At 37.3% G+C, this 23,443-nt stretch overlaps 4 protein-coding genes across 4 annotated transcripts; all 4 read left to right on the top strand.

The window, feature by feature from the left end:
- Positions 1-13,105: 13,105 nt before the first annotated feature.
- On the top strand, positions 13,106-14,440 carry LOC134658436 (neuronal acetylcholine receptor subunit alpha-3-like). Its single transcript, XM_063514117.1, has one exon. It carries the CDS (start codon positions 13,210-13,212, stop codon positions 14,419-14,421), a length of 1,212 nt encoding a protein of 403 aa, XP_063370187.1. The 5' UTR covers positions 13,106-13,209; the 3' UTR covers positions 14,422-14,440.
- A 1,483-nt stretch (positions 14,441-15,923) lies between these two features.
- Positions 15,924-17,132, top strand: LOC134658472 (neuronal acetylcholine receptor subunit alpha-3-like). Its single transcript, XM_063514155.1, has one exon. The coding sequence runs from the start codon at positions 15,924-15,926 to the stop codon at positions 17,130-17,132; it is 1,209 nt and encodes a 402-aa protein (XP_063370225.1).
- Positions 17,133-20,354: 3,222 nt separating this feature from the next.
- On the top strand, positions 20,355-21,698 carry LOC134658471 (neuronal acetylcholine receptor subunit beta-2-like). The gene has a single exon (XM_063514154.1). It carries the CDS (start codon positions 20,463-20,465, stop codon positions 21,696-21,698), a length of 1,236 nt encoding a protein of 411 aa, XP_063370224.1. The 5' UTR covers positions 20,355-20,462.
- A 378-nt stretch (positions 21,699-22,076) lies between these two features.
- LOC134658551 (acetylcholine receptor subunit alpha-like 2) lies at positions 22,077-23,443 on the top strand. The gene has a single exon (XM_063514236.1). The coding sequence runs from the start codon at positions 22,212-22,214 to the stop codon at positions 23,406-23,408; it is 1,197 nt and encodes a 398-aa protein (XP_063370306.1). The 5' UTR covers positions 22,077-22,211; the 3' UTR covers positions 23,409-23,443.

Here is a 23,443-nt window from a genome sequence, read left to right as displayed (position 1 = left end):
CGAAAGTAGCTAAACAACAAAACTAATATCGCAGCAATTGAAAAATGGCATTAAAACTGGGATTGAGTTTGGAACACCCTCGCCCCCGGGGCTGGAACTATCGTGGAAATAGTGGAATCGAGTTATTTGTTAAAATTGCTGCAACAATGGCGAAAATGTACACTGATCACAATTTATTTAGCTGTTGAAAAGCACCAAAAGCCAGCAAGAAAACCTAGTTTTACAAGCTTTTATTTAACTTGCCCTGTTAATAATTAATATGTTAGCTCGTGTGGGTCAAATCTTAGAAGCTAACAAAATTTGAACCAATTCCCGATTTCAGATTGAGCTGAAATTTTGAATAGGTATGCAATATAATATTGTGGTAACATGGAGACAGGAGGTGGCCATGGGAACTCAGTGATAAAACATCGTAAACAACAATTATCTAATTGTGTATGGGGTTTTTAGAAATGTCTAATAATTGTGCAGTATTGGTTGCGCTTGGAAAGAAAAGTACCTACAGTCAGCGATAATAGTTTGTACCAAAAAACATTTTTTTTAACTAACTTTTTCATTGTCTTTGTTGATATGATGTACCTACCTACTCCCGTAAAGGTAATGGATTTTTTTTAATACAAACAAAAAAGCTTTTTGGTAAGTGACTGGGATTAAATCTCGTTTTTTTTGTAATCCGTGTAAAAATATTTTTGCGTTTCCAAAAACGAGGTCCATATTTTTTATTTTTTTATAATTAACATTACTCGCCTACGATAATATCCTGTATAATAAATTAACAATAAAAAGCAAAAGATCGTGAGGTAATAATTAAGCATTACGGACAAAAGAACGTCTTCATAATTCTTGGGATTTCGCACGCGATCGGTGATAAATGGGCGTTTTTTTTTTGTTGTCCTCTACACTTTTTTTTTCAAATTTGGGATTTTGTATGTTATTTGTACTCAGAATCACGAGCTCTTTCTATCCTAATAGGAGAAAAAAAGTGTCCTAAGGTTTTTATTTCCATTACGTCACCATTTTTCATAGACTTTGTATGGCGGTCGCGGAATGGAAAGATCGAAAAATGTATGGAAATTTTGGGACACTTTTTTTCTCCTATTAGGATAGAAAGAGCTGGTGATTCTGAGTAGAAATAACATAAAAAATCCCAAATTTGAAAAAAAAGTGTAGGGGACAACAAAAAAAAAACGCCCAAATGGGGTGAAATTAAACAAAAATGGGTGTTATACATGGTGTTGTGGAACGTGGAACATTGTAGGTAGGTATACTAAACAGCGAATATGTGCCAAGGTAGATGGAAAGGTAGAATACTCTTTAAACTGTACATTGCACACCTCAATAAAATATGTAATTTCCGAATAAACTATTATTTGTAACCATAACAGTGAGCTGGCACTGAATGTGTTAATAGCGATTAGACCGGTGTTAAAATTGTAGTTTCGCTTGAAGGCGTATTTGGTCTTGATTGAAAATAGCCAAGAATAGGTCCAACACAGTTATTAATTATGAAGTCATATTGATCTGATCGAATTCATAACTCCGTTAAGATTTCTGGAAACCTTACCAGAAATTCTCTTAGAAATCTTAGACCGCAAGAAGTTGTAACGAGACAACTTGGATTCTACATTGTTGTACAAATCATTTGACTTAGAAGCTATTCGTTGAAGTGTGTTGTTTGGATGACTAGTGTCTTTGAAGTGAGTGTGCCTCTAATTTCTTTATTGACTGACCTCGAAAACAAGTACCAATGTTATTAAAAACGCTTAAAACATATCAGTTGGTAACAGGGATCGGATACCGGTATTTTTTCTATGATAAGTGATAACTAAAATGGTATTTTTTTGTTTCTTGCTAATTATCTATTTCATTTCTAATTGGGCAATATAATCTATATATATAAATGCAAGTGTCCTGACTGACTGACTGACTGACTGACTGACTGACTGACTGACTGATTCATCAACGCAGAGCCGAAACTACAAAAGCTAGAAAGTTGAAATTTGCACACTAGGTTGAATTTATAAAGTGTACAAGAGATAAGAAGCGATTTTGAAAAATTCAACCCCTAAGGGGGTTAAAAAGGGGATGAAAGGTTGTATGGGGTGCAAGTTTTATTTTAAGCTAGGAATTTGAAACTTTGTAAAAATGTACTATATTAAAAAACAAGAAAACTAATTTCTGCGTTTTCGAAAATTCATCCCCCAAGGTGGTGAAAAAGGGGTTGAAAGTTTGTATGGAGATCAAATATTTTTGTTAGTGTTGGACTTGAAACTTTGTATATGGGGATATTATTACAAGACGGGAAAAGTAATTTCAGCGTTTTTGAAAATTCATCCCCTAACAGGGTTAAAAAGGGGTTGAAAGTTTGAATCCATTACAAATGCTTTGAAACTTCTTAGAAAGGCATAATAGCCGATAACAAAAAAAAGTAATTGCGACGTTTTAGGTAATTCAACCCCTAAGGGGGTAAAAAAGGGGATGAAACTTTGTCCTGGGGTGCAAATTTTATTTTAAGCTAGGACATTGAAACTTCGTAAAAAGGTATTAAATTAAAAAACAAGAAAACTAATTTCAGCGTTTTTAAAAATTCATCCCCCAAGGTGGTAAAAAAGGGGTTGAAAATTTGTACGGAGATCAAATAATTTTGAGAGTGCGAGACTTGTATCTTTGTATTTGGGGATATTATTAAAATACAGGAAAAGTAATTTCAGCGTTTTGTAAAATTCATCCCCTAACAGGGTTAAACAGGGGTTGAAAGTTTGAATCCATTACAAATGCTTTGAAACTTCTTAGAAAGGCATAATAGCCGATTACAAAAAAAAGTAATTGCAACGTTTTTAGAAATTCAACCCCTAAGGGGGTTAAAAAGGGGATGAAAGTTCGTCATAGGGTGCAAATTTTATTTTAAGCTAGGAACTTGAAACTTTGCAAAAAGGTATTAAATTAAGATACAAGAAAACAAATTTCAGCGTTTTTAAAAATTCATCCCCCAAGGTGGTAAAACATGGGGTTGAAAATTTGTACGGATATCAAATATTTTTGAGAGTACGGGACTAGAATCTTTGTATTTGATGATATTATTAGAAGACAGGAAAAGTTATTTCAGTGTTTTGTAAAATTAATCCCCTAACAGGGTTAAAAAGGGGTTGAAAGTTTGTATGGAGTTCAAATTTTATTTTAAGCTAGGAACTTGAAACTTCGTAAAAATATATGTTATTGAAATACAAGAAAACTAATTTCAGCGTTTTTGAATATTCATCCCCTAAAGTGGTGAAAAAGGGGTTGAAAGTTTGTAAGGATATCAAACATTTTTTCGAACGCAGGACTTGAATCTTTGTATTTGGGGATATTATTAAAATACAGGAAAAGTAATTTCAGCGTTTTGTAAAATTCATCCCCTAACAGGGTTAAACAGGGGTTGAAAGTTTGAATCCATTACAAATGCTTTGAAACTTCTTAGAAAGGCATAATAGCCGATTACAAAAAAAGTAATTGCAACGTTTTTGGAAATTCAACCCCTAAGGGGGTTAAAAAGGGGATGAAAGTTAGTCTTAGGGTGCAAATTTTATTTTAAGCTAGGAACTTGAAACTTTGCAAAAAGGTATTAAATTAAGATACAAGAAAACAAATTTCAGCGTTTTTAAAAATTCATCCCCCAAGGTGGTAAAACATGGGATTGAAAATTTGTACGGATATCAAATATTTTTGAGAGTGCGGGACTTGAATCTTTTGTATTTGGGGATATTATTAGAAGACAGGAAAAGTTATTTCAGCGTTTTGTAAAATTCATCCCCTAACAGGGTTAAAAAGGGGTTGAAAATTTGTATGGAGCTCAAATTTTATTTTAAGCGAGGAACTTGAAACTTCGTAAAAATATATGTTATTAAAATACAAGAAAACTCATTTCAGCGTTTTTGAATATTCATCCCCTAAAGTGGTGAAAAAGGGGTTGAAAGTTTGTATGGATATCAAACATTTTTTCGAACGCGGGACTTGAATCTTTGTATTTCGGGATATTATTAAAATACAGGAAAAGTAATTTCAGCGTTTTGTAAAATTCATCCCCTAACAGGGTTAAACAGGGGTTGAAAGTTTGAATCCATTACAAATGCTTTGAAACTTTTTAGAAAGGCATAATAGCCGATTACAAAAAAAGTAATTGCAACGTTTTTGGAAATTCAACCCCTAAGGGGGTTAAAAAGGGGATGAAAGTGCGTCTTAGGGTGCAAATTTTATTTAAAGCTAGGAACTTGAAACTTCGTAAATAGGTAGTTAGGTAGTAGGTTTTATTAAAAAGAGGACATGAAAATCTAAGGGGGTTTAGAGGGATTACATCGAGGACAATTTTATTCAGTTAGGGGCTTGAAACTTCGTAGGTTGTGAAAGAAAAGTCTCATGCGTTGTATAATATTAATAATTAAGAAATGATTAACCGTCCTACCGCAATCTCTTGCTGCATAATGTTCTAAGCTAATGTAGAATATATAACAACCAATATACAAATCCACGCGTACGAAGTCGCGGGCAACAGCTAGTAATTAATACGTCGAAGTCGTTACCTCAACACAAAAGTTTTGTGACAAAACTGAGTCCTACATTTCGAGTATAAAATAATTCGAAAAATATGGCTATTTCGAAGTTTTTGCAAAAAACCGGACTTAAATAACAACACCCCTAGGTGTTATATCCGCGTGGCCCTTACTTGAAAACCCCTTTACCTTAGGTACCTAGTAGGTACCTAAGGGGTTTTCAAGTAAGTAGGTACTACCTACTACATATTTGAAGAACTCGTACTGTATTAGTCCTTCGAGAAAACCTATTTATTTTATTGTATGTCTTTCCCATGGCCGAACAATGGTGTTCCGGACCTTTGAGAGGCGTTCGTGGAGCCGAAGCCAACACGTAGAGTCCCTTTTGACACTAACTGGCTAGCTGCCTTTACACTATGCTAAATTAGTGCGCTAACTCAGCTAGCGCTCTGCAAATTGTATAATGTAATGCCCGCTTAGTATTAAGGCTCCGTCACATTAACCCAACAGAAACCGGCAATAACGCACCAGGCTCAAGAGAAAATCGACGACGGCCTTGTATTATTTACGATCACGTCAGATGACATCACGAAAGCACTCAAACGAATGACGCGCGGTAAGTCTCCCGGGTTAGATGGACTTACAGTTGATCACATCAGATACGGAGGCCCCGCACTGTCGCATATGCTGGCCATACTGTTTACGGCAATAATTAGAACCGGTCATTTGCCGCAGGACTTGACAGATACCGTTATTGTACCTATCTGTAAAAATAGGAGGAAAAATGTCGCAAGTGCCAGTAATTACCGACCGATAGCTCTGGCAAATATAATAGCCAGACTACTGGAAAGGGTGTTGCATCAGCTCGCAGCTCCATATTTATACAGTGCCGATAACCAGCTTGGGTTTAAGAGTGACGTCTCAACAACCTCGGCTATATATGCCTTTAAGCAGATAATAGGCTACTATAAATCTAGAAAAACGCCTGTATACGCCTGCTTCCTAGATCTCTTAGCAAAGCCTTCGACAGGGTTGACCACCAACTGCTGTGGAATAAATTACATGAACGGAAAACGCCCACACCTATTGTTAAGGTACTGGAGAAGTGGTATTCCCAGCAGAAGAACGTCGTAAGATGGAAATCTACTCTGTCCACAGCTAGCGGACTAAACTGTGGCGTAAGGCAAGGTGGGAGTATGTCCCCGGCACTCTTCAGCGTCTACATGGATGAGCTTTCGCAGGCTCTGACAAGGACCGGGGTCGGATGTTCCATCAATGGCACAATGACTAACCACATAGCGTATGCGGACGATATGGTCCTACTAGCGCCATCCGTGGGAGCTATGCGTGAATTACTCGCAGAATGCGAGAGGTACGCCAGGCAGCATAATATGACGTACAATGCTGACAAGTCGGAGTTTATGCTTATGGAGGCGGCGCATATGCCCGTACACATACCACCGCTGCTACTTGATGGGGTTCAATTGCGTTAAGTGCACGAGGTCAAATATCTTGGCCATATTCTACTATCCAGTTTAAAAGATCAGGATGACATAGAAAGGCAAAGGCGAGCTACTGCGGTACGGGCGAATATGCTGGCTAGAAGATTCGCCAAGTGTAGTAATGAGGTAAAAAGGCAGCTGTTCCTCAGTTACTGTACAAGCGTCTACACTGTGGAGCTATGGGCAGACTACACCTGCGCGGCGATCAGAGACTTCCGCGTGCAGTACAACAACGCATGGCGAGCGCTGTTCCGTCTGCCGAGCTGGTGCAGCGCGAGCGCCATGTTCGCGGAGGGGCGCGCGCCGGGCTGGGACGCGCTGCTGCGCGCAAGGAGCGCCACCGCCAGAAAGGCGATCTACTTCTCCTCCAACACGCTACTGTCGGCGGTCAGAGAGTGGGACGCCAGTCCGCTGCACGAGCGATGGAGGGCCTACCACAAGCCTGTCGTATCGGGGTCGGGGTGACCCGAAACTCAGGTCCTTAGTAATTAATTGTTGTGTTTGTGTACGTCTTAATTTAATTTAATCATAATTATTATAATTTATTACGAAATTAGTTTTAAATATTTTAGATATTTTAATCACATATGGAATATTTCTGGAATAAATTTATTTCATTCATTTCATTCATTAACGCGGAAGCGTTAAGCCGTATTCAGACGAGCTGGGCAAATCGACCGATTTGATCAGGAAAATAATTGGCGCCAATCGCATCTAGCGTCCACACGTACACAATTTTATGACCAATTTGCATTCCATAGATACTAACTTCGAAAATTAGCATTTTTGTGTCCGCACACGTGCTGATTTGATCGGGGAATCAAATTGGCGTTTGCGTCCGCACGGCCTGATTCGATCGGAAAATTTCATCAGATTGGCGAAAAATTGTCTCGTCGACTCCACTTTACGGAGCGGTCGCGGAGCGGTCGCGGAGCGGCGCGGTAGCAAGGCGGTGATGCCATGTTGAGCGCGGTCGGCGGATTGAAAGCGTTTTGATCGCGGACCCGCGTTGTAAGTTACAGTTTCTTTAGCTGGCAACTGGCAATCCTGTTTCCCGCTTTGTGTCGAGAGCACAACAAAGTTTAGGGTCTCAGCAATGTTTTGTGGAATCCGGTCCTTGTTCACCGGTCTCCTGTTAATTGGATAATTCAATTATATCCCTCCTTCAATCTACTTCAAGAGCTAGTTGCCATGGCAGAATGTATTATTAACCAGTTTCAGTAGTTTTTCGGCGGCTAACGTAGTTTTCTTTAGACAGGCAACAAGTGCGAAATAAATCAATGAAAAGTATTTATTTATCGTCGTCCATCAAACACAACACAGGCCTTATTGAGCTTACCTACTTTGGGACTAAGTCAATTCATGTAAGATTGCCCACAATATTTATATAATTGTAGAAGCAGCAGGAGCGAAGTTTTCCAACAGAAGTGTCTCGGCGTTGTTGACGTCTAGGTACTTACTTAATTACTACTTACTTATATTTACGCGTGTCCATATTCTGTAAAGTAAAAATCGTGGAAATATTATAGAGGGGGTTTTACAAATCAATGGTCGTATATCATTTATTTCGGACGATTCAATCCATATAGTTGTATCTTATAGTTCATAGTTGTAGTATATATTATTTTTGTATTGTAAGCTTTTGTCAAAAATTACGAAATTCGTTTACAGTTTTTTTGATGTCTTTGTTTAGTAACACTCGTTGAAATTCTTTATTATAGAGGCCCAACGGAGCCGACATGTCTTTTTGATAAAGGCTTCTTTTAAATCAGTACCGTAAAATGGGGTGAGTAGGGTCAAAACTGACATTCAAACCTCGATTACATTTTATTTTTACACATGCAAACTGAATAGTGTACCTATATAATAAGTGTTCCGGACGTTTGTGTTTTAGTTTTTATTTTATTTTGGGTAGTTCCATTTCATAACTTTGACGATAAACAGGAAAATCCACCTCACCCCGTAGTCCCTCGTATTTGGGGTGAGTTGGGTTTTCATACAAAGGTGATTTTGGAAGATTGTAGGATCGGTTTTTTTTATTATGAGTATTACTATAGCTCTATTTTAAATTGGAATACATTATTTTTTAGCAGTAGCCTTAAAATCCCACCTCACCGCCCTTTCATCCCTTCTCTCCCCATTTCATAACCCAACTCTCACCGCGAACCCTACTCACTCCATTTTACGGTACCTAGATAAAAAAAAGCTTTTCTTTTGTGCATCCTACTTTATACATCCGTAACACGTGTTACGTTAACAAGCGTAACAATGAATTCATGCAGATACTAAAAGCAGTTGCTGATTTCCACCATTAGAAACCAAACCTCACCGTAACGGCATCAAAACTCCTACCAGAATCTCCAATCAGGTCAAGTATCCCAAAAAACTGCCTACATTTTACGATTACGAGTGGCATTTTTAATAACGCTAGCGCGAATTGAACGAGTGGGGTCGAGGCGTTTTTCATAATGCCTAACGCGCACTCAACTTTTTAGAGCAGAGATAAAAACACCTCAAGAGTTTGACGGCTGACGATATTCTGAGACAGTTTGGGAGCCATGTCTATCATAACGGAAATTATGCTTATTTTTTTGTTGCGATGTGATTTTTCTTGAGTGTCGAACCAAATCTGCGTCTTCAGCTCACGCGGCTAACGTCTTTACCACTTTAGTGTATTATTTACATTAGTGTATGATATCTATTTCCGTTTATAGTTTAGGTATATATATATATATATATATATATATATATATATATATATATATATATATACATAGTAATATGACGACTTAAAAAATACAAATCAAAATATTTCATAAAATAATTTGATTTGTTCCCTAAGTTTTATTAGTCCTGCTATAACTTCATGAATTAATTAGGCTCTAGCTCTAGCTTGAGAAATTGTTACATACTTTAATACATATAATGTATAGTGGCATTTTCTTTCTATGTAAAAACACGGAAAAACTAATAATAATCCAACCTATGTAAATATTTGTGGTCAGAATAAAGGCTTCGTCACAGGCGCGTTTTCCGGGCGGCGCGTGAGCGGGGCGTGAGCGTTTTATATGTAAAAGCGGCGCGCCCCGCTCACGCGCCGCCCGGAAAACGCGTCTGTGTGACGAAGCCTTTACACCGTCTATATTTTGTTTTCCCTTAGGTAAATATTTAAACTAAGTACCTACCTATAATGTACACTTTTACCTACTTAAGGCCACTTGCACCATCCCACTAACCTGAGGTTAAGCGGTTAAACCGTTAATTCAGTATCAAATTGTAATTGTAACCGTACTGGGAAGTGTCAACAACACGAAATGGTAAAATTTATCTCTCTCTCTCTCTCTCTCTACCTGTCTCAAATGTGTCTCTTTATTTTCCTCCTGAAACACTCCACAGAAAGTAGAAACACGAAAAAAGGTAACTTCATTAGCAAACATCCTTAATATTGACGCATTACCCTCTTTTTTTAGGGTTCCGTAGCCAAATGGCAAAAAACGGAACCCTTATGGATTCGTCATATCTGTCTGTCTGTCCGTCCGTCCGTATGTCACAGTCACTTTTTTCCGAAACTATACTGTTGAAACTTGGTAAGTAGATGTATTCTGTGAACCGCATTAAGATTTTTACACAAAAATAATAAAAAAACAATAAATTTTGGGGGTTCCCGTTCCCCATACTTAGAATTAGAACTGTAACTCAATTTTTTTTTCTTCAAAGCCATACGTGTGGGGTATCTATGGATAGGTCCTCAAAAATGATATTGAGATTTCTAATATCATTTTTTTTCTAAATCAATGAATAGTTTACGCGAGAGACACTTCCAAAGTGGAAAAATATGTCCCCCCCCCCTGTAACATCTAAAATAAGAGAATGATAAAACTAAAAAAATATATGATGTACATTACCAATTTACCATACAAACTTCTACCGAAAATTGGTTTGAACTAGTTTTTATTAATACGTCATAAATCCCCTAAATACGGAACCCTTCATGGGCGAGTTCGACTCGCACTTGGCCGCTTTTTTCCCGTTTCATCAACATTTTTTACATTCTCCTATCCCACTGACATACTGTACTCTATTTTCAACTAAAAACATTAAATTGAAATTCTAGCGAACAAATGTTTAAAAAGATGTCGTTTTCGTATAATGACCGTTTGTTCGTCTGGCAAGCTTCTTAAATAGCAATTAAAATGTAGCCCCGGAATGCTGATATAATGATATAAGCGCCACTCCCTCTAACCCGGGGTTAACCGGTTACACCTGGAGTTACCAGTATAATTAGACACTGGGTTAACTGTTTAACCGGTTAACCCCGGGTTAGTAGGACGGTGAAAGAGGTGCTAAGTCAGAAGTTCCAAACCTTTTTTTAAACTTAACAAATCTAAATATTGTAAAGATCGGATAACAGGAAAAGCTCTTCTTTACTGTACTCTTCAGCTTAATTGCAGCATCATCCTTTATCGTACATTTCCACAAAGTACCTGTAATACGTAAAAAAACAAAAATGAGGTCCGTCGGGTGCTCCGCGCTGGCAGACTGATAAATGACCTTCGGGTTAGGGCTGTGCCTCACTCACTGCAGTGAAACTATTCCTCATAAAAATATGGGGAATTTTATAGTTTTTGTAATGTCTGTCTGTGCGACTTACAGTCATATCCCGACTTAGAAACAGGATTGAGATGAAAGAATGTTTCATTCAAGAATATCATGAAGAGTATTCCCAAAACTTGCTGTACATTGCCTACCATGTCTGCCTATCAACCAAATAGCCGTATTCTAGACCCAACTATCATATTATATAAAGTACACTCTGTCTATCTTCTGTTAACTCTTCACGATTATTAGGATCAAATCTGGTAAGTATGGAGATAGTTTGAGGCCGTTTTTCCCATTAATAGGTATTTAGAACCCTAAAAAGTGTCTTATACCTCAAATTATAGTTCTAAATACTGCTAGCTCCTGCCCGCGACTTCGTCTGCGTGCGATTATGATTATGATTGTTGAAAACTATCCTAATATGTCCTTCCTCGGACCTTAAACTATGTCCATAACATTTTTCGTCTAAGTCGATGAACAGGTAACATACAGGCATAGTCACTTTCGTATATATTATTAGGGAGCTGATGGCATTGTACACTACGCTTTAGTACGGTGGTGTTCCCACCTGACGCGCTGTCACCGCAAGGTGACGTTACACGCGGAAATTATCCTCGCTCGTCTATTGTGCATTCTGGGGGGAAAGAAGGGGGGGACCACAAAACTTACGTCTAACTACAATCACACATGCGTGGTGACGGCACCAATTATACAATAGGTACAATAGAATACAAATCCTCTTTGTGGCACAACCTCAGAATAAATGTACATGGAAACACAAATAATACATGAAGACAGAGGTAAACAACAGGCGGCCTTATCGCCAAAGAGCGACGGCACCAATTATGAAACATTATAAATAAGAGATACCTGTAAAATTGTACCTATATTTAATATCATTAACGACCGTCTAACGCAATTTTTCCTTATTTTACCTTTCATCCGAAGTTTCAGTGATTGGACTATCTGTGCGCATGCTAGCGGCTGAAACGTCGGGTAAAAGGTAAAAAATATATGTAGGATGTACCGACTAGTCGGGAAAGCCGACTATCCGGCCACATTTGTAGTCGGCGATTAGACGGCGACTAGTCGGCAAAAAAGGCCGATTAGTCGCCCTATTATTAATTACAGAAAACAGGACATAAATAAACTAAAAAACCAACATTAATCAAATGTTACATGCCCATTTTACTCAAATACGTATTTAGAGTACAAAATGAGCTTGTGTTCATATTAAATTCATGTATAGGTAATTATGTGGGTGTATCGTCACAGTAGCACAGAACATATTTTAGTTGATATTGAAAGCGCGATGACGCAAGGAGCAAAAACAATGTTTTTTCTAATGAATCCGAACTTGAACCAAAGCTACTACAGTTGCCATACGAATATAATCTTTATCGGGAAGTAAGGATTATGAACTTGGCCGACTAGCCGACTAGTCGGCCGACTAATCGCCCATCCGAGCGCCGATTAGTCGGTTAGTCGGCTAGTCGGCCAAAACCATGGTCGGTACATCACTAGTAAAAAAAACAATACACTCGTTTTTTTGGGCAGTCGTGTAATAAGAAAAAATCGCGTTAGACCCGTTAATGACATTAAATATGTGTACAAAACGCGAGAGTTTTAACCTACATAACTAATCTAATATCTGGGAGACCGAGCTTTGCTCGGGAAACATATAAAATCTCAAAAATTAGGGTTTTTCCAGAGATAAGACCTAGCTAGATCGATTTTTCGTCCCCAAAAACCCCCATATAGCAAATTTCATCGAAATCGTTAGAGCCGTTTCCGAGATCCCCGAAATATATATATATATAAATAAATAAATAAACAAGAATTGCTCGTTTAAAGGTATTAGATTAATTAGGTACTGTACCTATATATAGTATACTCAAAGGTATTGAAATCTACCGAATCAACATTGCTCCTTTGTAGAGAACATATTCCTTTATAGCGCGTTCATCACTCATTACATAAATAGCCAACATAATAATAACAAAAACAATACTCACTGTCGAATTGTTCAACTCAAATCTGAAATACAAGCAATATAAGTAGTATTTACTGAATCACAAGATAAATCCTAAAAAAATAACATTACCGGCCGAAGAGCTAAACAGACATTATCATTCGTATAAGTAATAGGGCAGGCAAGGCCATAACTCCGGGCTATCTATTGAGGCGGGAAACGGGAAAAGGTGTTTTTCTCAAGTAATTAATGGCCACATTATTTCCTGCATTTCCTGCGAACCTTTAGCGGATTTTACTAATCGTATTTCTTCCGGGTGTGGATTTGACGTGCGCCAAAATAAAATATTACCTGAAAGATATGGGCGTATAATTACCCCACTAACAAATAAATAACATGTAGCTATGTACCATCCATTATTACACATGGTCCAATTGTGGCTTCCTTTTATTTTGTTATAATAAATTACATATTTGTAAAACACGTAGATAGACGACAGACAATCGATAGTAAATTGACATTTAATCTACACTTATCACGCTGGACAGCACGTGTTCATTTCCTGTTAAAAGTGGGCGTACCAAATGTCCACATTTCAACGACAACCATGAATCTGTACGCATTCATAACACTCTCCATCGTAAGTCTCTGCTTTTGCCAAGAATGTCGCTTAAACACCCGAACACCAGAAATGGAAACAGAAAGGAACTTAAGGAAAAAACTTACTGAATGCTACGCCGAAATTTTGAAGCCCCCGGTCAATAAAAACTCTAACACGGTGGTCGTGAAGATGGACTATCTACTTCAGTCCTTCAATTTTGATCCTAACGAAGAAATACTGACGTTATACAGCTGGAACTATTTCGACTGGCAAGATGATAGATTGACGTGGAAGCCTGAGGATTACAAGGATATAAAGTCGACGCAAGTTTCAAGTTTTGATATTTGGAGTCCGGGGCTGAAGCTGATCAATACGGCAGATGCGGACGATTTTGATTTCTTCTACACGAAATGCAGGTTGAACAGCACAGGCCACGTTAGGTGCGTTATCCGGACAGAACACAAAGTCTTCTGCACATCTGACTTAACCAACTGGCCTTATGACACGAAGAGTTGCACGCTCCAGTTTGACCAGTGGCGACCGCAGGAAACCAAAGTGTTCTTCAGCTTGAACCATATCAGATTTGTAATGCAGGCGTATCAAAATGCTGGGTGGATGATCGCTCGCGAAAAGGTCTTCAAAAATTTGACCACTGGAATACAGTCTGCCGTGAAGTTCGATTTTGAAAGACTCGCAGAAGGCTTAGAAGCTATTATAGTGGTTCCAGGTTTTGTATTAAGTGTGCTGACAGTGACAGCACTCCTGTTGGACTATAGAGACATCAACCGATTAGGGATACTGTTCATGACTTTGATCAGCCATTTCATTTTTTCTAACGAAGTATCCGAAAACGTTCCAAAACATAGTGCCAATACTCCTGTCATATTGTCCTTCATTAGCTGCTCTACTGTTATGACTGTACTTTGCTTTGTATTGTCGTTTTGCTTTAGATATTTGGGAAAGATGAAAACTCAACCACCTACGTGGATTGTTTCTTACAATGATTTTGTATTTGACGGCTATGGAAGATATGGAGTATTTACAAAATGGGAGGTGATTGAGCAAGATGCGGAAGTTAAACCGAATGTAGAATGGGTTAACTTTATTAGTATTGCTAATAGCCTCTGTCTCTTTGTCGTGATTATTACTTATATATATTTGCTGTCGGCTTATATACCAAAGAAGCCAGTTTTCACATTCGTTTTCGATATAGCTTAAGGGAGTTTAAGTAACTTCCGTGTTTTATGAAATATATTTAATAAAATTGAATAAAGTACCTAAATATAATTCTTCTTCTTCCTCGCGTTATCCCGGCATTTTTGCCACGGCTCATGGGAGCCTGGGGTCCGCTTGACAACTAATCCCATGATTTAGTACCTAAATATAATTCCAGACAGTTATTTTATTATCTTTTTTTCACTAACTACCTATGGACTTACATAAAACTAACGTTAAAGTTTACTATGCGATTGGATGCAACATGCCGTTTCGTAAAATTGTATTAGGTATGTATTTGATTCAAAGTCGCATAATTATATACCTACTACCTTCCTTGGACAGCATTAGAGACAGATTTATGATCTTTGGGTAATTTGTCGATCGATAACATGACAAATTGACAAGTCATCTTCGTCAGAATAGAGGCTGAAAACTAAAATACACAATTGTTACGGTTCTAAAGAATCACCAAACAGTAACAACACAATAGTTATTTGTACAACAAGAGATCAAAGTTTGATATTTCTTCGAGTGCTTATTTTGAGTCCCGTGCAAGCGACTCAAAAGCGCACGAGATGTAAATAACTTTGATCTCGTGTAGTACACAACATTTTTCACCTCAGCAGTGAGAACATATTAGAGAACCCGAAAAACGTATTCCTTCTTCATCACTTACCTCTATTCACTCATGTTTTCTTAAGATATACCAACAATTAAATTTTCACCTCAGCAGCTCGAACAAGGGTACTTTGCTACTTAAAAACAGTGAGCAAAATCGCATTTTGCTCACTGAGTGAGCAAAATCGCATTTTGCTCATTTTGTCTCACTCAGTGAGCAAAATGCGATTTTGCTCACTGTTTTTAAGTAGCAAAGTACCCTTGTTTGAGCTGCTGAGGTGAAAAAAGAGTAGAAGTGTTGTGTTAAAGTGGTTTTTAGCTTTGGTCAATACTTGATTTTACCAAGACGGAGAGTGGATCCTGATTTTAAAGACACTTACTCGTATGTAAAGAATAAATAAATTATGTGCAAAAACCAATATGGCTCATATTTCAATCTAACAGTGTTTATTTGGTTGTAGTTATAATTGTTAATATCAATTTGTTTAGATCTTACATGCCTAAACAACCATGAGCACACTGTGAGCACAATACTCACTGTAAAAGAAGGAATGAAATTTAAATTTAAATATTATTTATAAAGTATATCTAAGCCATGTCGGCACGATACGTCGAGTCAGTGAAAACCTACCCCTATAATATAAATAGTAAAATTAAATAAAACATATCAAGATAAATCTTGACAATGACATTAAGTACTGGCCGAACAGCTAAACAGACTTTACCATTCGTATTACAGAGCAGGCAAGGACATAACTCCGGGCTATCTATTCATTCGGAAAAAGATATTTTGATATTTAATATCCACTTATCAGGCTGAACAACACTATATTTATTTTTAGGTGAGAGTGGGCGTACCAAATTTCCACATTTCACCGACAACCATGAATCTGTACGCATTCATAACACTCTCCATCTTAAGTCTCTGCTGTTGCGAAGAATGTCGCTTAAACACCCGACCACCAGAAATGGGAATAGAAAGGAACTTACGGAACAAGCTTACTAAATGCTACGCCGAAATATTGAAGCCCCCGGTCAATAAGGACTCAAACGCGGTAATCGTCAAGATGGACTATTTACTAATATCCTTTAATTTTGATTCTAACGAAGAAATACTCACGCTATATAGCTGGAACTATTTTGACTGGCAAGATGATAGATTGGCATGGAAGCCTGAGGATTACAAGGGTATAAAATGGACGGAAGTTGCGAGTTTCAACATTTGGAGTCCGGGGCTGAAGTTGATCAATTCGGCTGATGCGGATGATTTTGACTTCTTCTACACGAAATGCGGGTTGAACAGCACAGGCCACGTTAGGTGCGGTATCCAGGCAGAACACAAAGTCTTCTGCACTTCTGACTTAACCAACTGGCCTTATGACACAAAGAGTTGCATGCTTCAATTTGACCAATGGCGACCGCAGGAAACCAAAGTGTTCTTCAGCTTGAGCCATATCAAATTTGAATTGGAGGCGTCTCGAAATGCTGGATGGAAGACCGTTCGCACAAAAGTCTTCAAGAATTTTTCAACTGGAATACAGTCTGCCGTTAAATTCCATTTCAAAAGACTGGCAGAGGGCCTAGAAGCTATTTTAGTGGTTCCAGCTTTTGTATTAAGTGTGCTGACAGTGACGGCTCTCCTGTTGGACTATAGAGACATCAACCGATTAGGGATACTGTGCATGACTTTGATCAGCCATTTCGTTTTCTCTAACGAAGTATCCGAAAACGTTCCAAAACATAGTGCAAATACTCCTGTCATATTGTCCTTCATTAGCTGTTCTACTGTTATGACTGTACTTTGCTTTGTATTGTCGTTTTGCTTTAGATATTTGGGAAAGAAGAAAACTCAACCACCTACGTGGATTGCTTCTTATAATGATTTTGTCTTGGATGGGTATTGCAAATATGGCGTATTTACAAAATGGGAGGTGACTCAGCAAGATCCAGAAATTATACCGAATGTAGAATGGGTTAACTTTATTAGTATTGCTAATAGCAGCATCCTGTTTGTAGTGATAGTTACTTATATTTACTTGCTTTCGGCTTATATTCCAAAGAAGCCAGACTTCACATTCGTTTTCGATTCTTAAGACAGTTTACTAGTACCTAGTTACTTATGACAAACAGTCAGTTTATGACAAAGTTAGTCTAGCTATTGAGAACCAATATAATTGTAAAATTCCTGAATTATCAAAAAGAAGCAGACACGAGAATTTACGGAACTTAAATAATCTCCCAACTTTTGTACTCCCGACTTGTAGGTACCTTACTAACGAATATGGCAAAAGAGTTTGGACAAGTGCTCCACCACGCACCTTGAATAGATTTCCGTATGCATCAATAGGTAATATAAAATAGATCGGATAAGCAACTATATAAAAGAATGTTACTGAATAATTTATCCAAGTCTTAAAATGGACATATATAATTAATAGATTTAGCATAAATATATGTAAATGTAATTAATGCATATGAGATCTACTTAGAGTCAACTCAATTAAAAATATTAAAATCTAAATAAAAATAGATTAAGAGTTCTGTTTGTAAACTTTATTATTAATGTGTGCAATAAACAGTTTAATTTTTACTTCCATGTTCCATGTAATTTAATAAAATTAAAGTACATTGTATATAATTCCGGCTTTTTATTTCGAGTTTTTTAAATCAAACCTAGTTATTAGTACTAAACACACATAAAAACAACAAAAAAAAAGTAATATATACGAGAATGTACAACATGCTATAGTACTATCATCATCAATAGTATATAGTGGATCGAACAACGAGCCAAGAGTACCTATTAGGGCTTGCATTCCGGAATTCCGGAATTTCGAAATTCCGGAATCTCGGACTAATTTTACAATTCCGGAATTGAGACCACTGAATATCGAAAATTCCGGAATTAGATTTAAGTACTTTTATTAGATTTTAATACGTATACTACTGAAAATTTCCGAGAAACCTACAATATGCTGTACGGTTACCATCAGTTTGTCACTGACATAAACGCCGTCGAGAACGTAAATTTACTTTCAATACATCCCGTTTGCACTAATATGCGAGTGCGAGCGAGATGTATAGAAAGTAAATTACGTTCTCGACGGCGTTTATGTCAGTGACAAACTGATGGTAACCGTACTGGTGTTATTAGCCGTCACTGATAAAAGTCTGAAGTCTAGCATCATGCATTAACATGCCCCGTTAACGTAACCATATTTTTTTGACTTTTGATACTTGAAGAAAAGCCATATATTTACTTGCCCAGAATCCTACCAACGCGAAACTTTTGATTTAAAATTTATAAACATTTGGATATTTTATTCTCAATTCAGAAAGAAGTTTCCTCGATGGAATTTTTGGATCCTGTAGAAGCTTATATTCTGAATTAGGAATTTAGGAACTAGTAAGGAAAAAACCATACTTAAAAAGCGTAATCTCAATAAGGCTGGCGTTTTTGGCACTAGTCGGCAATGCATAAAGGTAATATGTACCTATAGCTGAATACCTACTTTAATGCATAGAGAACAACCTTTACTCAGAAACAAATAATCGTCATAGCACAATAAATGACCTTACCGAGATCGGAACCCCAGGACCTTCATCTTCGTAAACAGGGCCACTTCCTACATACCTACTAGGCTACGAAGCCGTTATATTTAGACATTATATAAAATTGGGCATGTAACCGATTTCTAGCATCCGTAGTTTCCCCAAATAAATACACCGTATCATTGAAGTGAATAAAAGTGACCATAGTAATAAGGTGCAAAGACGGCACTAAGTACTCAATTTATTGATATTTTTCGATTAATAATACGTCAGATTAGATTTCTCTAAAACAATACTTTCTTTAATAAACGTCTAGTATCAGTATTTCGTATTTTTTGTTGTTTTTGATTAAAAATCTAATAAAAATATGATAAACCCTAATTCCGGAACCAGTTCCGGAATTCCGGAATTGGGAACGAATATCGAAAATCAGTTCCGGAATTGGAAACCGTCCGATATTGCAAGCCCTAGTACCTATCTTCCACCCTCTAAAAGTTTTACATGTCTCCCGCAGACTGTTAAGTAGGTATAGAGACGGTACAGACAGACTTTCTGAATTAAAAACTTAAATCGTGTTATTTTATAATCATTTATTTACAAACAAGACATATACAGTGTATTACTAAAAGAAATCAAAAACTAGCTTAAATCTAAAATAGGCCTTCGAGGCAATGTACCAAGGATGCTGGCGACATTTCCTCGCTGTATCGCAATGCTGATACGTTGTGCGAGGTAGCCGCCAGCTCTTCGGTCACCAGTTACGTCAACCAGACGCTTCGCGATTTCTGCGAACAACTTATGCGCGCTGGGACCCCATGGACCTAGAGTTTCAACTCCAAATAGTACAAAATGGTACTCTCTACCGAGGCTCTTATATTTGTTACGTTTCATGGTATAATAATATACTCCGCCTGGTACTCTCTTCCGAGATTCGCGAATGACCTAACTGGCACTTGCCTACGTCATCATGCTGTTTACAGGTTCTCAAACTTTAAAATGTGGGAGAATTTTAACCAACAGTGAACATTATTTTAACGGCATTAATTTTAAGTTATTCATGTAGAAACATAGTAAAATAAAACAAATCTATACTGCACTTTTCACTCCTACTCTTACAGTTCCGAATAGAGCAGCCAACCATTTTCGTAACAAAACATTAATTACGAAGCTTACGACGTGAAAAGTTTGGAAAACACTGCGACTGCTGACACTGAGCGAGAAGGAAATAACAATTAACACGCGTTCGACAAGGACGGTCGGTCAGGGACAAAATGGCGGATTGTCAAATGTGACAGCGCTATCCTGTGTTGCCAGTAGTGTAAACAGAATTACCCGAACGTCTGAAATTTCTTTCGTGAATCGGAAGATATTGCTAACGAATAATTAAAAATGACGTGTTATTGTAAAATTTAAAATAAAATACATATAAATGAAAATTATTAAATTATAAAGAAATAAATTAACTTATTAACCATAGATATAATGTACCCATGTAACATGTTATGTTGAAATAAAGTGGCAATGTTATTGTGACGTAGGCAAGTGACACTCTGGGAAGAGAAGACCATGTTTTATTAGACCATGTTACGTTTTAAAATATCGGCGCTTTCCGCCGCCCCGCCCGCTTTTACATGAGTCCGTTGTAGGTGGGACGGTGCCAGTGTGTCTATCGTGTAATAGTCCCAATCGTTGTCATTGTTCTCGTGTCACCATTAGAGAATTTAGAGATTTATGATCTTTGGGCAATTTATCGATAACGGGACAAGAGTCATCTTCGTCAGAATAGGTTAACAAAAAACACATCGTTATCTCAAAGTGGGCGTTTAACATATCAAATTCCTTGATGCCAATTACTACAACTAAATAGCAGTATGCCACTAAACATGGCGTCGTACACTTATATTTGTATATTAGCCATTATTATTAAATTTAGTTATTGCCAAGATTGTGCTTTACAGTCCTTATGGCCATCAGAAGTTCCAGTAGAAATGAGGCTGAAAACTAAAATACTTAATTGTTACGATTTTAGAGAATCACCAAACAGTAACACCACAAAGAGAGTAGAGGTAGAAGTGGCTTACATTATACAGATGCTAAAATTTGACGATCAAGAAGAAGTACTTACTATTTACAGTTGGACAATCATGGAATGGGAGGACCCTAGATTGAAGTGGGATTTGGACAAATATAAAGGTATCAAGACTACGGTTTTAAATTTTTATGACATCTGGACTCCAGAATTAAAGAGCAAAAACTACGAGATCGAAGATTCCGAATTGTATACAACTATTTATGAATGTTTAGCGAACAATACTGGACATGTCAAATGTATACAGTCGATTATACATCCTCTTATGTGCAGTTCTGCAATGAAAGATTGGCCGTACGACCGAAAACACTGCTTTTTAAAGATAGATGATGACTCGTGGTCACAGAGCGAAGCAAACATTGTGTTCACAAAATTTCAATTCATATCAGATGAGGACACGTATACTGCCTGGCGGCTGATACATTCACAGAAACATCTGAATTTAACTGGAGATTATCAAGCATCTGTAGAATTTGTTTTGGAAAGAGTGGCAATAGGTCTCGAAGCTGCCATAGTGGTACCAGCTTTTGTGATATCCGTGCTGACTATAATAACGTTCCTTTTGGATGTCAACGCCAACGTGAGGTTAGGAATTTTGTGTACCAGTTTATTGAGCCATTATTTATTTTTAACTGAAGTCAATGAAAGCATACCGAAGCATAGTTTCGATGCTCCTAAAATTTTACTTTTTATTACTGGTTCTATGGCATTAACTTTGATGATCATATTATTAACATTGACCTTGAGGTATTTATGCTCACGTACATCTTCTCCACCTGTTTTAATTACTTCAATTAATTATTTTGTTCTTAATGGATATGGTGAGTATTTGGTTTTCCCAAGGTGGAGCATTAAGATTGCCAACAAAACTGTCTTGGACTCAATAAGTCAACAAACCGAATGGTTTGATTTCTCTAACATTATTAACAGCATTGTTTTCATTGTTTCTGTGATTACTTATATCGTTATGTATTCCATTTACTTGCCTCATGAGGATTACATACCGTCAAGTAATTAAATTCCTAACTGAAAATGCATATGGTGCAATCGTCTGATTAATAATGTGTTTTAAGATTTATGAATGGGCAAATTGACTATCATGATTGGTAAAAATAATTAATATAGGTGTAAAAGTAAAATTATCATTAACATTTTGATTATCAAACTACATCATAAATAATATATATATTAATCATTCATTTTCATAATTCATACTAGCTGAAAACGTCCACTGCTGGACTTTCTTGGGGCGCGAATGAAATAAAGCTTCCATCTCTTATGTATCTTTTCATTAAATGGTATAAAAAGTTACGTTTGCTCAATCGTGTCGTTATCACGTCATCGTCCGTCCACAGCATAAATATCCAACAGTAGACCAGACATACCATCTATCTAATGTACAGAATATAATAATCAACCATGAACCGCTTACAAATGGAGCGGTGTCAAATGACAAACGATTATGTCATGGGGCGTTGCCGTACTAAGTTTCATACAGCCAATTCAGTGTTAAAACAGAGACGATCGAGCCATGTTCTTGCAAACAATCCTTCTAATTTTTCTCGGCATACTTTATGCCTCGTATTCGCAAGATTGCGTAAGGTTGGTTAGCAAAGAAGATGCATGGGATAAAAAACTGCACTCTGATAAAATGGCAAATTATCGATTCAGGCAACCGCCGCGAAACCAGTCCTGTGTTCCCGTCAAAGTGCATTTCCAATTGAAGACATTCGCCTTTGACGAATATGCGGACAGATTCACAGCTAAAATGTGGACTCGTATGATTTGGAGAGATGAACGCCTGGCCTGGTCGCCTCAAGAATATGGAGGAGTCAGCAAGATGGTCGTGCTTGCAACTGATATTTGGACGCCATCATTGAAACTACTTAACAGCGTCGATCCGGACTACTTTAATATGGATATGGAAGAATGCCTCGTCCACAATAATGGGGAAGTTATGTGTGTCCCGGAACAAATTTACGAATCATTTTGTATTACTAAATTAAGAAATTGGCCTTTCGATGTCCAGAATTGTACCCTTCAGTTTGGAGATGGTGATAGACTTTCCACTACCCGATTTCGCTTTAAAGGAAGAGCTATTACGCTTGACGCTGCAGAATATGGCAATGGTTGGAACATTATGCAGAAGGAATTTAAGGAGGACTCGGATTCAGACGTACAGTTATCGTTTACTTTAACAATGGAAAGACAGGCGTCCGGTTTAGTAGCTGTATTGATAGGTCCTTGTGTCATTCTAAGTATACTGACTACGGCATCTATTTTAATGAATGTAAACGATTATATCCGCTTAGGATTATCGTGTTTTAGTCTCATCAGTCATTTTGTATTCGTGTTTTTCATTGACGAGTTTTTACCGAAGCACAGTGGCGATACCCCTGTTATATTATTCTTCGTCCGTGACTCAATCATCTTGACCATAACTTCTGTACTATTTACATTTGTTTTGAGCAAAATTGTAAAAAGAGAAACTGTACCATTTGAATGGGTATCTTTAGTATCAAATAAAGTGTTTTTTAGTTTTGGTAAATACTTGATTTTACCAAGATGGAGAGTGGAGCCTGATTCAAAAGATAATAATGTAAATAATAAAGAGATTTGGACCAATATGGCTAATATTTTGAACAGTGTTTATTTGGTTGTAGTTATTATTGTTTATATAATTTTGTTTAGATCTTACATGCCTAAAGAACCACCAGCTGAATACTAAATGTAAAATAACGAATAAAATTATTTGCACATAAA

The sequence above is a fragment of the Cydia amplana genome, chromosome 22, assembly GCF_948474715.1.
Source record: "Cydia amplana chromosome 22, ilCydAmpl1.1, whole genome shotgun sequence".
NCBI classification, from domain to species: Eukaryota; Metazoa; Arthropoda; class Insecta; order Lepidoptera; family Tortricidae; genus Cydia; species Cydia amplana.
This window is presented reverse-complemented; position numbering and strand designations above follow the sequence as displayed.